General features: G+C 46.1%; 1 protein-coding gene across 6 annotated transcripts in view; it reads left to right on the forward strand.

Moving 5' to 3' along the window:
• The window catches only part of Boc (BOC cell adhesion associated, oncogene regulated), a 73,509-nt gene that overhangs the window by 39,926 nt on the left and 17,240 nt on the right, over window positions 1–16,343 (forward strand). For all 6 annotated transcript variants that reach the window (XM_027412620.2, XM_027412623.1, XM_027412624.2 and 3 more), the window contains 2 exons: window positions 13,414–13,560; window positions 15,471–15,614. In XM_027412620.2, the coding sequence (XP_027268421.1) occupies window positions 13,414–13,560; window positions 15,471–15,614 (291 nt within the window). The remainder of the gene's footprint in view (window positions 1–13,413; window positions 13,561–15,470; window positions 15,615–16,343) is intronic.

Here is a 16,343-nt window from a genome sequence, read left to right on the forward strand (position 1 = left end):
GTCCTGCCCAGGACTCTGATTCTCCTGTGTTGGGGCTGGAGATGAATTTCTTCCTGACCAGATAGTACTGGCTTCTTGATTTGGGTAAAAATGGACCTAGGCTGAGAATCACCCTAAGAGTCTCGCCCATGTCTTCCCTGTCTGCCTTGCTGTGCGGGTAGGAACCATTCACTGGCACTGGGCCCTGTGGAGAATTATTTTTGTTGTTTAACCTCACCTTGCTTTTTAGTTACACTCTCCCACAGTTAATGTCTCACTTCCGGTCCCCTGGTCCAACTCGATATTTGAAATGCTGTTTGAGCTCCTTCCTACAATTTTTTTACTAGGTGACTACAACTGTATGTGGCTCAACCAGCAACTTTCCCACCCTGCTCCAGAATCAGCAGCAGATAGCAACTAGGGAACTCCAGGCCCCTTCATGGCCCCCAGTTCCACCGGTGAGGCTCTTGGCACACAGCACAGCAAGTAGTCATGGTGGCTTTGTGGAACAGACATGAAACACGAAGGCTCCTCTCTGTCCTCTACCTCTAGTAATCTGCACAAATTCCTTCCTCTCTACCACTTTTTAAATGGCAGTTCTTCCATCATTCAACAGCCACAGTATAGTTAGGAATTGAACATGTGACGACTGAGTAGCTAGCTGCCAGCTGGTGCATAGGGAGCGGGTGGGACTTAGTGTTCAAGAGAACAAGAGGTCTTAAGTTGAAGCCCAGATAACTGGGGTCTGTAGCTTTCTTTAGAGCCTGTGAATGTGAAGTCCCAGCAGACCACTGAATAGTCCCGGCTGTGGCTTCAGAAGCCAACAGGAAAGCTAAGCATCTACTTAAGCAGCTGTCTCTAAGATCTACTTAGACAGGGTCTCTCTACATAACCTGGCTGTCTTAGAACTCTCTCTCTCTCTGTAGACCAGGGTAGCTTCATACTCAGAGATCTACCTGTCTCTGCCTCCTGAGTGTTGGGATTAGTATCTACCACCACTGCCAGGCTAGGACATTTATCTTACTGCAAAGAATAGCTAGCTTTGATTATTTCTCAATCTTTATGGCCCATAAACTCCATTGAGCCCTCACAATGTCCTGGATTTCAGAACAGATGGAGTTGCCCACTGGGGACAAGGACTCAGAGACTTCATTGTTCCAATCCCTTTGTGTTAGTGAGGGTTCTCTGGAAGAACAGAATGTGTAGACTGTATCTCTGTGTATATAGAAAGGGGATTTGTTAGAATGGCCTACAGGTTGTGGTCCAGCTAGTCCAACAGTAGTTGTCCACCAAAAGAAGGTCGAAGAATTCAGTAGTTGTTCAGTTCATGAGGCTGGATGTCTCAGCTGGTCTTCAGGTATACGTCAAAATCTTGAAGAGGTAGGCTCTTATGCCAGCGAAGCTAGGGAGAGTGGGAATGAGCAGGCAAAGAGAGAGCAAGCTTCCTTCGTCCATATCCTTTATATGGGCTGCCTGCAGAAAGTGTAATCCAGATTAAAGGCAAACATTTCCACCTCAAAGATCTGGATAAGAGTGGGTCTTCCAACTTCAAATGATCTAATTAAGAGGCAATCCCTCACAGGTGTGCCCAGCCACTTGGGTTTTAGTGAATTCCAGATGTAGCCAAGTTGACAACCAAGAATACCCATCACACCCTCCCAGAGGATAAAGACCACAGCTTCATGCAGTCTTCTTGGCTTGGCACCTGCATGTTGTCAGGAGTGGCACTGGGCACATGTGACAATTTTGTTAAGGATTTTGTTTATGAAATTTAATTTGCTGATATTTTATTTGTATTATATACATTATATATTGATTTTTTACTTTAAATTATGTTTTGCATTTCTGCTGTGCTTACTAGCCTCCTTCAACCCTTTTCTGGAATACGGAAGTAGAGAGGCTAAAAGAAAAGGAGGTACATAGTCTAACCAGTCAATCCCCAGAACTTCCTTTCATTTCAAGACGTCACTATGATGCTCTTCCTAAAACAAATTCTGTTGCCTTGATTCATTATCTAGTCCCTTTGAATTTAGGTTCTTCCTCAACCACTCACTGCCTACTAACTGCTTAGTCTTTCCTCAAAGGCTTCAGTAAAGCCAAACCAAAGTCAATGAGTACATCTTGGGAAACTGCAAATTGTGACATCCCCAGTTCTGACTTCTCTATTTGAATGTTTTGGAGACTGGTGTCTTAACAACTGGGATGTATTTAGAATTTCCAGTATGTCACACTAAGATCTGGTTCCAGGTCTTGAGAACATCTCTGTCTAAAGGAGAAAATGACCTTCCATATGGCAGCCCCCTAAGGTGTCCGACAGAGGTGTGAACAGATTTTAACGAGAGCTGAGGGACTAGCACTTGTACATTTACATTTGGGGGCAGGATTACTGAGAAAGACTCAGGATTGAATCTTGAAGAATGTGTGTGGGTCTTTGCAGTCCATCCTCGAGCCTTTAACACATAGTAGACAGACCTAGGGACAGCTTCTGGAATGACACGGGTTCTTCCACAATGAATACTGCCAAATTATTTTTAGTTTTTAGTTTTCTGTGTATGGTCTGCATGTATGTCTGCATACCATGTGCCTGCCTGGTGCCCAAGGAGACCAGAAGAGGGCATGGGATCCCCTGCAACTAGAATTATAGATGCTTGTGTGGGTACTGGGAACTGAACCGAGGTCCTTTGGAAGAGTAGCCAGTAGTGATTAAGAAATCACTAAGCCAGCTCTCCACTCTCCCACTACTCTACAACCAATTTCTTAATTTAACTTAAGTTAGTCAAATTAGTTAACTGTCTCTTATTAGTCCATACCATTCTCCACTCAATTTTTCTCACTGTTTTTTTTTTTCTTTTTAATCTCTTTACCTTTGGGGAGTGTAAATATTGTGATTCAGAAAGGGGTCCTTACATGGGTTTTTCCTTCAGCTGCACCCCCAACCGCCAACACACACTTGTCTGGCACAAGTTGTACTTGATTCCCAGAGAAAACCAGAAGGAGCCATTTGCTCCAAATTGGAAAAAAAAAAAAAAACCATCATGGAGCAGCCTGGCTGACTTGGGGGAATCTGTGCATGCCCTCTGCTTTGGGATGAAGGGATGGCAGAGGAAAGAAGAGCTGGGGGAGAAAAGAAAACACAGGTGGCTTCCTGAGCTGCCCCAGGAGAGGAAAGCAGACTGCTGCTGAAGCCAGGCCAGGACAGCTCCATGGCAGCCAAAGCTAGGAAAGAGAGAACTGGCTTAGTTTGAAATTTACTGCTTTTAGTGGTAAATAATGTGTTTGACTTGGCCAGGTGAGCAAGAAAAGCACCCAAAGATCCTCAGACCCAGAAGGTGCCAAGGAGCTGAATATGTTAGAAAAACAAGCAAACAAACAAGAATAAAAAATGCCTGAAGCTCTAGGTCAAAGTCATAACTAATTTCTTCTATTTTCAGGTAAATAAGGCATGAATTTATCTTATAAGAATTTGCTGATATTCTGGTAGAATGTTCAAATGGTGCCAGTAATTTGTTACAAGCATCTAGACAGACCTATGCTGTGAACTGTATGCAGAGCATCTTACTTGGCAGCAGATATCTGCCCAAGATAGTCAGGAGTCAATTTTACAGCAGCCACTATTTACCAAACTGAACTCAAATCTATGGTGCTTTTACTAAGAACACATTTTTTTTTTATTTTTAAAAAAGATTTATTTTTCTGTGTGAGGGTGTCAGATCCCCTGGAACTGAAATTATACAGACAGTTGTGAGCTACCATGTGGATGCTGGGAATTGAACCTGAGTCCTCTGGAAGAGCAGCTAGTGTTCTTAACTGCTGTGTCATTTCTCCAGTGCTGCCTCACCCCCAAAAGAACACATTTTAAGAGTTGTAGATGGGACTTTCTTTGAACTGCCAGCTCTCAAATAATGACACAGAGACTTCTTATTAAGTATGAAAGTTGGCCTTAGCTTAGGCTTTCTCCCAACTAGCTCTTATAATTTAAATTAACCTGTTTATATTAATCTACGTTCTGCCACGTGGCTTATTACCTCTCTTTCACACTGTATGTCCCAGTTACTCTGAATCTTGCTGGCCAATCCCCAACTCTCTGGTTGTTTCCCAGGTCCTCTGTCTTCCCAGAAGTCCTGCCTATCCATTGGCCACTCATCTTTTTATTAAACCAATCAGAAGGTGCCTTTGCAGAAACACATCTTCACAGTGTACAAAAAGATTATCCCACAACAGACTCATGACCAGCCCCCCAATTCTTTGTGTACTCAGCCACCTATTTACACACTTACCCCAATCGTAGGCCCATTGTCTAAGCCAAGAGAAAAAGGGAGGGCCATCAGAAGTTTATTGTGCTAAAGATGGGAGAAGGATTGACTAGTTTGGCTTGAAACCACTGGGCAGCTTGGTGGAAGGATGCAAGATGTCTCCTGTAAGACAAATGAGACAATTCGGTTGATGAGTGAGTTGATGAGTCCCTTCATATTCCATATTGGTATATGTGGAACATTTAGAAATTTCCACTTTGGTCTTACTTTTAGAATTCCAGCCATTTTGGGATCTGGTGACCAGTTTGAGAATTAGAAAACATATCTGAATTAAAGTACTGCCACTTAACAGTGACAGAAAATGTAAGCAAAACAAACAAAACCCAACAATCTTCTGGGGCAAATAGCAATTTTTCCTATAAAGAAAATGGTCCTAAGTGGGGCAGTGGTGGCACATACCTTTAATCCCAGCACTCGGGAGGCAGAGGCAGAGGCAGGCAGATCTCTGTGAGTTCTAGGCCAGCCTGGTCTACAGAGTGAGTTCCAGGACTACATAGTAAAACCTTGTCTCAAAAATAACAAAAACAAAAACAACAAAAAAAGAGAAACTTAATGGTTTTTGTTTGTAATAGAAAAGTAGGTTGTGAAGCAATTACTGTAGATACACCAAAATGTCAAGGCTTAGATTGTTAAGACTTAGATTGTTAACTCTTGCTTGCTTGCATGTATAAATATTTTACCAGCATGTATGTCTGTGCACTATATGCATGAAGTACCCACAGAGGCCAGAAGAGGGCACTAGACCCTGACACATATACACACCTCACCACCACCACCAATGAAAATTACAGATAGATGTTAGCTGCCATGTGGGTGCTGGGAATGGAACCTGGTCCTCTGGAAGAGCAGCTGGTACTCTTAACCACTGAGCCATTTCTCCAGCCTCATTAACTGTCTTTTTAAAAGATTCGGTGTGTGTGTGTGTGTGTGTGTGTGTGTGTGTGTGTGTGTGTGTGTGTGTGTATGTGTGTGTGCTTGGGCATGCATGTACACTAGAAGCTTTGAATCCCTAGAGCTAGAGTCACAGGTGGTTGTAAGCATCCTGAACTTGGGTCCTCTGCAAAAGCAGTAGTCATGCTTAGCCACCAAGCTAACTTTCTAGCTCCAGATTAAAACAAACAAAGCAACAAAACAAAACAAAAACCCAGCTACATGTTAATTAATTATTTTGAGAGTTCCATGCAATGAATTTTGATCATGGTCACCTGACTCTCCCTATCCACCCAATTACAAGTTGTCATCTTGCTTCCTCTCCTCCTCCTCCTTCTCTCCTCTATTTCTTCCTCCTCTCAAACCCCATTTGTGTTTCCCGGCTACTCTTGGGTCACAAAATTAAAGAAAACTACCTCTCCCTCTCCCAGCAGCCATCAAATCTCAGCTAGTGGTGCAACCCCAGATTTTTAACTCTTCTTTCTTATCGATCAAATGGATAGTCCTAACATACGTCCCCATGAAATGTATTTAAAATCAACGTGGGCATGGTGGCACACATCTTTAATCTCAGGACTCCAGAGACAGAGGCAGAGGCAGGCGGATCTCTGTGCGTTCACTGTCAGCTTGCTCTACATGTTGAGTTCCAGGCCAGCCATGGCTGCATAGTGAGACCCTGTCTCAAATTTAAAAACGAGAAAGAAAGAAAGAGAGAGGGAGGGAGAGAGGGAGGGAGGGAGGGAGGGAGGGAGGGAGGGAGGGAGGGAGGGAGGGAGGGAGGGAGGGAGGGAGGAAAGAAAGAAAGAAGTCAGTGGGAATGTGAGTGAGGCTTGATATACTTCCTTTAAAATGATTGTCCAGTTCATTTGGAAGCTTTGGGCATGTGACATCCAGCCATTTGTGTCATGGTCCAGGTATTAATTAACAGTAGCATAGACTCCCAGTTAAGCAAGTGATCAGGTTCTTTAGGAAAGCAGCAATAACAAAAAAAAAAGATTAGTTTTTGTGGGCAAAAGTATCCCTTAATACAAAAAGAACTAAAACCTCCACACAGAGCTCTTCTCCCCCTGAAGTGTTTTTACATGTTAAGTGGGCAGTTCATTCGTTCATTCTTCTGCAGTTTGCATGCCTACGCGCTGCTTCCTACAGCTTCATGTTTCGTGGGTTTTTTTTATTATTATAGTATGACAAGTCCTGTGATTTCTGTGCTTCCCCTAGACTGGAATGGGTGACTCTCTTACACGTTTGGGTTAATTCTGGCTAATCCTAACTCACAGAGTTGGTCTCATTACTCTGAAAGTGAAGTTTGCTGGTCCCGAGCGTTTTATAAATAAATCTTATAGTCTTTGGTGCAGTAAATCTCTCCATTGTTTAATAAAAATTAAACAAAAAGATTGTATAATTAAAAAAATACACCAAAAATATTTTTAATGGGGGATTATGACAGAAATAGAAGGAATGAAGAAGGAAATTGTATAAAAACAGGTTGATAATACAGAAGAGCTTTTAGAAGAAGAAATATTGGAAGCTAAAAGTGTTTTAACGAAATGGAGGGCTGGCAAGATGGCTCAGTGGGTAGCCTCACTTTTGTGCAGGCCTGACACTTGAATTCAACCCCCAGATGCTACCAGCTTCCTACCAGCTGGTAGAACAACTGACTCCTAAGAGTTGTCACCCTAGCACACGTACACACATACTGAATACATGAATAAATTAGAAGAGATTGTTCCTTGGAAGCTTCAGGGGAAAGCAGCCAGTGCTGTCGAGAGCAACAGGCCCCATAGGTGTGGGGAAAGACAGGAGGGCCATATCTGCCCCTCTGCCCAGCGGTCCTGTCTCTCCAGCCTGGAATTCTATTTCCAAGGGCCGTGCTGCAGACTCCACTCCCTTAGGAGCTGCTTGGCTCCAGTCTTCATACTCCTCTCTCCCTGTGCTGGCCACCAGCCCTGACGAAGGCTGTGCTGTGATCCAGCTCTGCCTCTGATGAGTCCAGACCACCAAGATTCACATGAATTTTCCCATTGCTAAATTTATATTTATATTTATATTTGGATGATCAGAGAAGTATGTGTGATGTGGGCTGTTGGCAAGTAAGTCTTTTTTTCCCCCTCTCTCTTCAATGTATTTTTCCAAACTATTTCATCGGGTCCAAAAGAAACTGCAGCTTTGTGAGCCAGCCCCACCCCACAGAAGCACTGAGACCAGGTAAATGAGGACGGCTGCAGATGGCTCATGGTGCATCTGGCTGCCAGACTCGGTGGAGACATGGCTCCATCTTTGGCTTGTCTGAGGATTAATCACATTTCATGTTCTCTTATGCCTTTCAAAAATATTTTTAATTGGTTCAAGCCAAAAAAAAATTCTAAAGCCTTGAGCCAGTTTATTGCAAATCATTTAATAACATTGCAAAATAGATTCTTTTTTTCTTTCTTTCCTTCCGCTCACACGCCTGCCTCTGTATGCCTTCTCTCTTCTCCTCACCCCTAATTTTCTTTCTCTTGTCTTGATTCTGATATTTTCTGTCTATAACTTTTCTCTGCCTTTGGCTCATTGCCCCAGCCTCTTTTATCTCTCCTCCATTCTTAGCCTTCCACCTTTGAAACATGGGGAGCCCCACCTCAACTGAGGGAAAACAAAACAAAGATTTGACAGCTAATCTGTTTGGCAGATGCAAAACTTCCCCCCACCCATAGAAACTGTTTTTTATTTAAGTAGAAGACAGCATAGCATGCCTTGCTTTCATCAGAAACTGTGTTTGAGAAATTTCATGTCATGTTTCCATGGCTGTCGGGAAAGAGTTTTGTTTGGAGCCAAAATTATTTGTACAATTGGATTGGCAGGGGGGAAAAAAACCAAAGAGAGCAAACATATTTATCCACTGCCCTAGTCTGCCAAGTGAGACACAAAGCTTGCTTCTCCAACTTCCCCCCTAAATTATATGCAGCTTGTGGCAGCCTGGCTTAGGCTGTTGGTGGAAGAGGTGAGGACCATGCTGGAGATACCACTTTTATGCTGACCTTACCTATCGAATCTGTCATAAGCCCCCACTGACCAGGACCTATCTATTTCCTTTGTATTTTATGTGGTCCCTGGTATAATCCTAAGTACCAGGATGGCTGAGTGGCAGCATCCATGACACTTGAAGGGATGGCACTGCACTAAATGCCTGGTATAGAAAACACTAGTTTGGGCCAACCTTGTGAGTTACAATTGTTTGGCTTTAGTGGTCTGTGTGCCCTGGCTACCCACTGGTAAGTGCTTAGTCATTTCCTAAAATGCTCAGCTTCTGAGAAGCCTGCCCAAGCCCTGGTAAGCCCAGTCACTTTCCAGTCACCAGGCTCCCTGACATCATGGGCACTATCAATGTCAGCTTTACTTGGTTCCCTGTCCTTAGTCGATGGCTTTTGTGGTTTTCCACTTGCAAAGTACTTTATGTCAAGGCTAATTCGTGGATGAAGCTAAGCTATGGTATCTTAGATGACCGAAGGACTGAATGGAATGTGTGACTCTGTGCCCATCGATAGAGCAGTATAGGCAAGCACCACTCTGCCAGAGGCCACTTACTGAGGCAATGCGATGGACCCTCTGCTTTCTTCACTGCCACACCCAAGTCCTTCTATGAAGTTGTGAACCAAAGATTCAGCCAGAGGAAGCACTCAGTACCTTTACTTCCTTGTCCAAAGTGACTGAGGTGCAGGGAAAGACCACGGGGTCAGTCTGTCACTGAGTAGTGGCGCCGTTGGCACAGGCTTTTCCCCAGCTCTCTAACCTCAGCCATAGACACCATGGGCTGCCACAAGGACAAGTTGAAGCTTGGAGGCCATGAGAGTTGGGGAATAGAATTAACAGTGAGCCCCAAAAGTTGCCCATGGCCCCAAGGCTGCTAAATATCCCAGCAGCTTTGCCAAGTGAGCCCCATGCAGTGCCCACAATCTGGTGGATCCCATCCAGGCCTGAGCAGATATGTACAGGCTTGCACTCTGATCTCTGGGAACACGGGAGGTGGATAGGAAAGGACGGTGTGTGATAAAATACCGACATGGCCAGAACACCACAACTGTTTAGGTCCTGAGCCTAGTGCTAGGGCTTTGATTTACCAACATGGAGGGGGATGTTGAGGGAGCAGATGGAGTAAAGAACCTCTTGGAAAGTTAGGGTTTGGGTTATACTAGGAACATGGAGCTGAGACCGCAGGCACCCCGTGAACACTCTGAAAATGAAGTAAGCCTTCAGTTAAGATTTGACAGTTCATATTGAGTGTATGTAGTCATATTCCTCCAAGTTTTATAATTTAATTCATAGTTCTTCTTCTTATTATTATTATTTTGGTTTTTTGAGACAGGGCTTCTCTGTGTAGCCCTGGCCATCTTGGAACTCATTCTGTAGACCAGGCTGGCCTCGAACTCACAGAGATCCGCCTGCCTCTGCCTCCTGAGTTCTGGGATCAAACGTAGGTGCCACCACCCCCTGGCTTCTTCTACTTATAATCAAGAGCTTCTTATTACGGTCAGAGCGATGGAGACCAGAAAGTGATTAAAAAGTTCAAACGGACTCAAGATAAAATGTGCCCATACGTGCTCCACACACACACCTCAACAGTGAGGAAGTACATGCAAATCTCTTTCATATGTTTTCTCGTTTTTTTCCCATGGCCAAGAGAATTTGGGTCTGACATTCCCTTTAAGTGGAAGAAGGAAGTGTCGAACACAACACATGGTGTGTGTTTGAAGAAATCCCTGGAGACAGTGCATCTGGGCATCTTGCAGAATCAACATGTTGGAATATGCAGCTTCCCTTTGGAATCTGAGCTTTTCAGGGGACAGAACCAGGCAGGGCTCCGCACAGAGCCCAACATGCGATGAGCTTTCTCATAAAAGAGAGGGTACTGTGGCGGTAAGGCATGTTGGTACCCTCAGAGGTGGCCCCAAAGACCAGGGCTTTTGGCCCGTGAAGATGCGAGAAATGAGTAGTTCTGCTGGACAGTTTAATGAAGTGGCTGGAAGAACGTGCGGAGAGAGAGAGTGCAGAAGGAGTGTGTGAAGGAAGGTAAAAGACTAACCCTGAGAAAACATCCCTGCAACGTGTTTCTCAAGCACGCAGGCAACAGGCAAGGACAGGTGTCCTCTCAAGCTATTTCCCATGAAACTTGACCCACCCTTCTGCCAACAGAGGCCTGTTAACTGTAACTGAAGGGCCTGCCCCTTATTCCCAGTGAGGCATTGTTGAGGGTCAGGAAACTGCTTTGCAGAGCCTTGGTCTGGGAACAGGCTGCTCCCTTCATATGAAGCCAACTGGATGCTTCTGCATCTGCCTACTGATAGCTGACTGGTGTGTTATTGATCGCAGCGTCTCCTCCATCTCTGGCCTCCTTCCTGCCTAGAAACACAAGGAATAGGGGCCCTGATTTTGACATCATTCATCATTTCATTACTCTGTCTTTGATCCCTTAGTGAAACCTGAATTTTACCGCAGCAGCCAAACTGGGAGTGATGGAAGTGGCAGCTAAGACTTAAGCTTAGGAGGCACAAGGAGGGGGCAGCAGCAAAGACCAGAGGGCTGCTTATTTGTTTTGAAGCCAAGAAGCCTTGCCTGCCAGTCAGCCCTTGTGAGGAGTGGGGTACCCAGATGGGGTGTCCAGGGCCCTGCCCACACGGGCTGTTGTGCACATGTTGGCATCGCAACAAAGGCAAAGTTGGGCTGCCTGGCTGACCAGTGCCCAGCTTCATGCCTCCCCCAATGCAAAGCCTTCTGTTTCTACTCTAGCAGCTGTCAGAGGGTGCAGTGAGAGCCAAGAGGGGCTTAAGGAGGCCCCAGTGCTCTAGCATTGGGTTGGTGAGGTGGATGCCTGATGGAACAAATACTCCTTGCCTGGATGAGCCTTCAGTTGTAGGCAGAAGCCTGGGGCCATTATGATGGAGATGGCTTTCTGGTGCCAAGCTCCTTTCAGTTGCTCACATCTTTCTTGCAAAATGATCTGCAAGGTTTAAGTATATTCTTGCTTGAGGCAATTTTCCTTGGAATGATGTAAAGGAAGGAGGGGGGTCAATTCTTGGTGGGGTAGCTTTAGATTTATTAGACCATGGAGGAGAGTGCTTCTCAGTGCCTGGGGAACTTTCCAGGGGCCTCTGAAGTACAGTTGCTCACACTCACTTTGTGGGGAGCTTCCTGACTTGGCAGGTATGAGCCTCTCTACCCTGAAGGAGGATTAGGGCCTCTGCATGTTTCCAGTGAAATGCTTTTAAAGGAGTGGCATTACCAGTGTTCAGATGGAAACTCATTCATCGTCTTAACCAAGTGGCTCAGCCAGGTCTGGACTACATAATTTGCAGGCCCCAGTGCAAACTGAGAATGTAGGATCCTTTGTTCAGAAGGGGTTAAGGATTTAGACTGGCTCAGCAGTTAAGAGCATTGGTTGCCCTTCTGGAGAACCGGGGTTCAATTCCTGGCCCCTGAATAGCAGCTCACAACTATCTGAAACTCCAATTGAAGGGGACTGGATGCCCTCTTCTGAGGTCCCGGGTACCAAACATTCTTCTCCTAAAATAACCACCCTTGGTCACACTTAAAATGCTCAAGAAACATTTGTGTTAGGACCTTGTCCTTGAGCTCGCCATGTAAAACAAGCTTTGTGAAAGAATTTTGGTTCATCGGCCATGTAAATGGACATCTAATTTGTGAAGCTTGGTTCTCATGATATTAATTCATTGACCATCGACTGTCAAAGGAGGCCAAGACCCAAGTTAGGCTCAGAGGACGTATATGAATAAGTCTCGGCTCCTGACCTTAGAGAGCGAATGGTGTAACACTGAAATGAAAGGGATAATAATATTTTCATAAAGAGCAACAACAATAACAACTACAAAATCCCATAACCAAACAAACTAACAATGAGCTTTCTTCCCTAACATGGCCTGACTGACAACTTCTAGAAAGTTCTATTAAGTAGGCAGCCTCCTTGAACTTGCCAGTAACTTGATCATCAGGTCCCCCAGTGGTGACTATAGTTTCTTCGGGACAGTTATTTCTCATGTTTTGTGAGAAACCTTATTTCTGTTACCCTGCTTGCCTTTCTGAGTGGCCCGTGGAAACAACACTGCAAACAGGTAGAGTCCGGCAGTGAAATTTCAGGAAGCCAAAGGCTTAGAGACTGAGCAGAATTGGGAAGGGTCTGTATTCTCAGAGTGGGCCTGCACATCTTCCTTGGTACCACATTGAAAAAAGTGTCTGGGTAAAATATTTTAGCCCTTTCTTTGTGTTCTATTAGCTTTATTCCTTCTCTTAAAATAGATCCGGCTACAATACCGAGAACCCAGCTTCCTGCTCAGAATGTGGTTTTGTTGGAGAAATGGCTCAGCTTTTCAACAGCATCAGTGACTTGGCCTGTGCAAAGAGATTTGTTTTTTAGACACATGAATTGTTTGGGAAATATTTTGCTCTTGCTCCAAATGGGTCTCCATTCTCTCCCAGTGTAGACTCAGTCCTCTCACAGAAGAAATGGCCGTGGGATGCCAGAGGATGTTTGAAACCTTCTGTCAGGATCCTTGGGTTCTCTCAGATTCCACATGGGGGTGTCCTAGAGCCCTGAGAGACCCCTCGTCACCTAGGGGGTATCATTAGGGCATCCGTAGCCCCACGTACCACCTATCAGAGAGGATTAGTCATTAGAGACCATAGATCTTGGGCAGCAGCAGCATCTTGGCTATAACCATGGTTGGTAACGGAGTCACTTTTCACTGTGAATGTGTGAGAACCTGGAGGGCTGTTTTCAATTGAACTGGATGAAACATAAACATTTCTTTTCATTGTTCTCTTCAGTCTCCATTCTCAGAACTTGTTAACAGCTGTACTTGGACATTTGTGACCTAACCGTGATCCATATCTAGGACAGCTGAGTAGGACCAACTTACTCTTAGGGCTTAGTGTCACAGAAAAAACAATTCTGGTCACCTTCTAGCAGGATTCTCTGTGCTCCCTCCCCTGCCCCTCACAACTTATGTACATAGATACCCCTTGCATTCCATCCTTATAAACCTTTATATACCATCAGAAGCCATGAAACGTCTCACCATTCACTTATGGCCCAGACTGGATTCGGAAGCTGCCTATTATATTTCCAGCACCAGCCCACCCTGGAATGCCACACTGTCACTCTCCACCCAGGTCTCACTGGAACCTTCCTCCCTCTCCACAGATCTCCAGGACTTTAAGTTAGATGTGCAGCATGTGATTGAAGTGGACGAGGGGAACACAGCTGTCATTGCCTGCCACCTGCCTGAGAGCCACCCAAAAGCCCAGGTCCGGTACAGTGTCAAACAGGAGTGGCTGGAGGCCTCTAGAGGTAAGGAATGGGCGGGAACCCCAAGGCAAAGCCCAGGAATGCTTGCTGGCTTCTGATGGCTTTCATTTGTGTCAGCTGTTGCTACCTCCCTGATTCCCCACGGTCATGTTGACAGCACCAACCTCAGGCTAGCCAGCTGTCCTTTACTCTGACGCTTGGCTCTAAAAGATGCCAAGGGGGCAGTTTCCATGATGGAGTTCCTCTGTCCTGTCTTGCAGACTTTAACTCATCTTGTGGGGCCCTGGGAGGTGTTGCCACCCTGCTGCCATCTCATCAGGCACTCAGCACATGGCCGGCTCCAGATGCTCTCTCTTCAAGCCTCTGCCACCAGGCGTGTAGAGAAAAGCTGCCTGACAAGCCCAGAGTCCCCAGAGGTTCAGCAGTCCCTGGTGGGAGGGAATTTTCCCCCACATGGTCTTTTGGGGGGACCTCACAGCTGCCCCATTTCCTGAGGACTGTAGTAATCTCAGCTCTCAAAGCTTTCTTCTCAGACATAATGGACATGATGGCTGGCCTAGGGGAGGCCACAGTTTGGTCCACAGTGCCAACAGGGAGGCATATGTCCATTAAGATGAAGTCAGCCACTCCGACAACAAACTTACATGTAAGGCCAAGTTGACTTAGCTTGCCCTGAGCTTGTTACTCAAAATGCATACTTTCATATTATAGACTTTCTTTGCTTATGAAAGAAATATATGATTGTGATTGAAATAATAGGAGGGAAAAAGAAACTCAGAGAGAACAGAATGCTGCTTTTGAAACATAAGCACCCTGGTCCAACCACTCACAAATACTGGAGAGGGGAGAAGAGATGGCAGGAGTTCTAATCCCAGTTCCCCAGGCAGAGGCTTGGCAGCAGCCCTGAGCAAGACTCACTCCATCTGGAATTTGCCTAAGCAGCTCACACCTGGGTGGCCCAGCAGCAGGCAGGCACCAAGCTTGGTGACACCCTGACTCCCAGGAGGGGCCACTAGGACAAAGCTCAGAGCTGACTGATGGCCAGTGCTCTGCCTGCCAGGAAACTGAGGGCCACCCCCGTTGCTGTGCTGTCCAGAAGTTGAGTCTGCTCCCTGCCCAACAAACCTGAACACATGCTTCAGGCTCCACCCACGACACTCTTGGACCAGGAGCAGACAGAGCCTACCGGCCAGTGATGCACCATATGGGGTTTTGGTGGCTGTCGCAGAGAGGGCAATGGCTAGGGGTCAGAATATTCCTCTCCAGTAGAATTTCAATAGTGAGGTGGCTTCAAGTGGTGACCGTGACACAAATGGGTAAGAAGAGCCAAAGTCAATTCCATAAACTCATCTTTCCCCTATTTGTGTGGCATGAGCCTCAATCTTATTAGCATTTTAGCATCATGCATTCTGCCTTTTTTTTCTCCCCTTCAAGACAGGGTTTCTCTATGTAGCCCTGGTTACCCTAAAATTCACTCTGTAGAGCAGGCTGGCCTCGAACTCAGAGGTCTGCCTACCTCTGCCTCCTGGGATGCTGGGATTAAAGACGTGCATCACCACTGCCCCGTTACATTCTGCTTTTTTATAAGTGGATCTAACACGTTGATTGACTTTTCAAGATCACTCTGTATCCTGTAGATTCCCAGCTCAAGCCCAGGTTGATGCCCAGCCAGCCCTGCATCCTTTCTCCCCTCCCCTAGCTCCCTTGAGAGTGTCAGATGATCCTCACAAACTCTAACCCAAGGGCATTCAGCCAAGCAGTTCAGGAGCCTGGAGACGAGTTCGTTCCTTATGCTAGCATCCTGCCCACACAGTACTAAGTTTTATGTGAAGAACAGCATTTCCGGCTTTGTTTGATTCTCTCTAGGACCCCTCTGCTCCAGGGGACTTTCAGTCTGTAAGATTCTGGGCCCATACTCAACTCATCTTCCTTCTTCCCTAACCTCTCCACAGACAACTACCTGATCATGCCATCAGGGAATCTCCAAATCGTCAATGCCAGCCAGGAGGATGAGGGCATGTACAAGTGTGCTGCTTACAACCCGGTGACGCAGGAAGTGAAAACCTCCGGCTCCAGTGACAGGCTGCGCGTGCGCCGTAAGGACCAGTGACTTGTCAATGGTGGGGTATTGTGGGTAAGGTCCACAGACCAAGTTCAGGGTCGGTGAGCCTAGATGTAGTGGGGTGGCAGCTCCCCAGCCTTGCTCGCCATCACGGCTCCTTGCTGTAGAGGGCAACTCCTTTATCATGTTACTTTTTAAGAGGGATGGGTTTGCTGGGTGGGAATGTCGAGCACAGAGGCTTCATGCACGTGACACTCTCGTAGATGGGCTCTGAGCCTGCCTTCTGCTCCTAAACTGTGCCCCGTGTGTGTCTCTGTTGAAAATCCAAGGAAGCCCCACAGGCTCCTCCTCTCCGGTATGAACACTCTCCCCTCCTCTTGAGCGTCCTCTTAAGGTCCACAAGTTCTCCATGAACTGGTACACTGCACCAGATGGGGGTTTCTCCCAAAGCTAATGGAGCTACATTTTTTTTCTCTTCTTCTCCCTACTGAGAAAAAGAGTCTCCAAAACTGCGTGCTTCAGGGTCCATAAAAACTGGAGCTGCTGATGGCTGGGCTGGCTGACCCAAAGTGTGAAGTCACAGGGCAGGCTCTTCAGGGGCACCCCACCACCACCACCAGTATCCTGCCTTTCTGCCAGTCTGTGCACTTTCCCCACAACATTAAGAAAGATGGCTGCTTTCCCTTTGGAGCACCTGACAAAGTCACTGTTTTGTGTTTGGGGACCTTGCAGCATAAGAAATGTATGACTTTCAATAGTGGCT

Source organism: Cricetulus griseus, chromosome 4, assembly GCF_003668045.3.
Source record: "Cricetulus griseus strain 17A/GY chromosome 4, alternate assembly CriGri-PICRH-1.0, whole genome shotgun sequence".
NCBI lineage: Eukaryota > Metazoa > Chordata > Mammalia > Rodentia > Cricetidae > Cricetulus > Cricetulus griseus.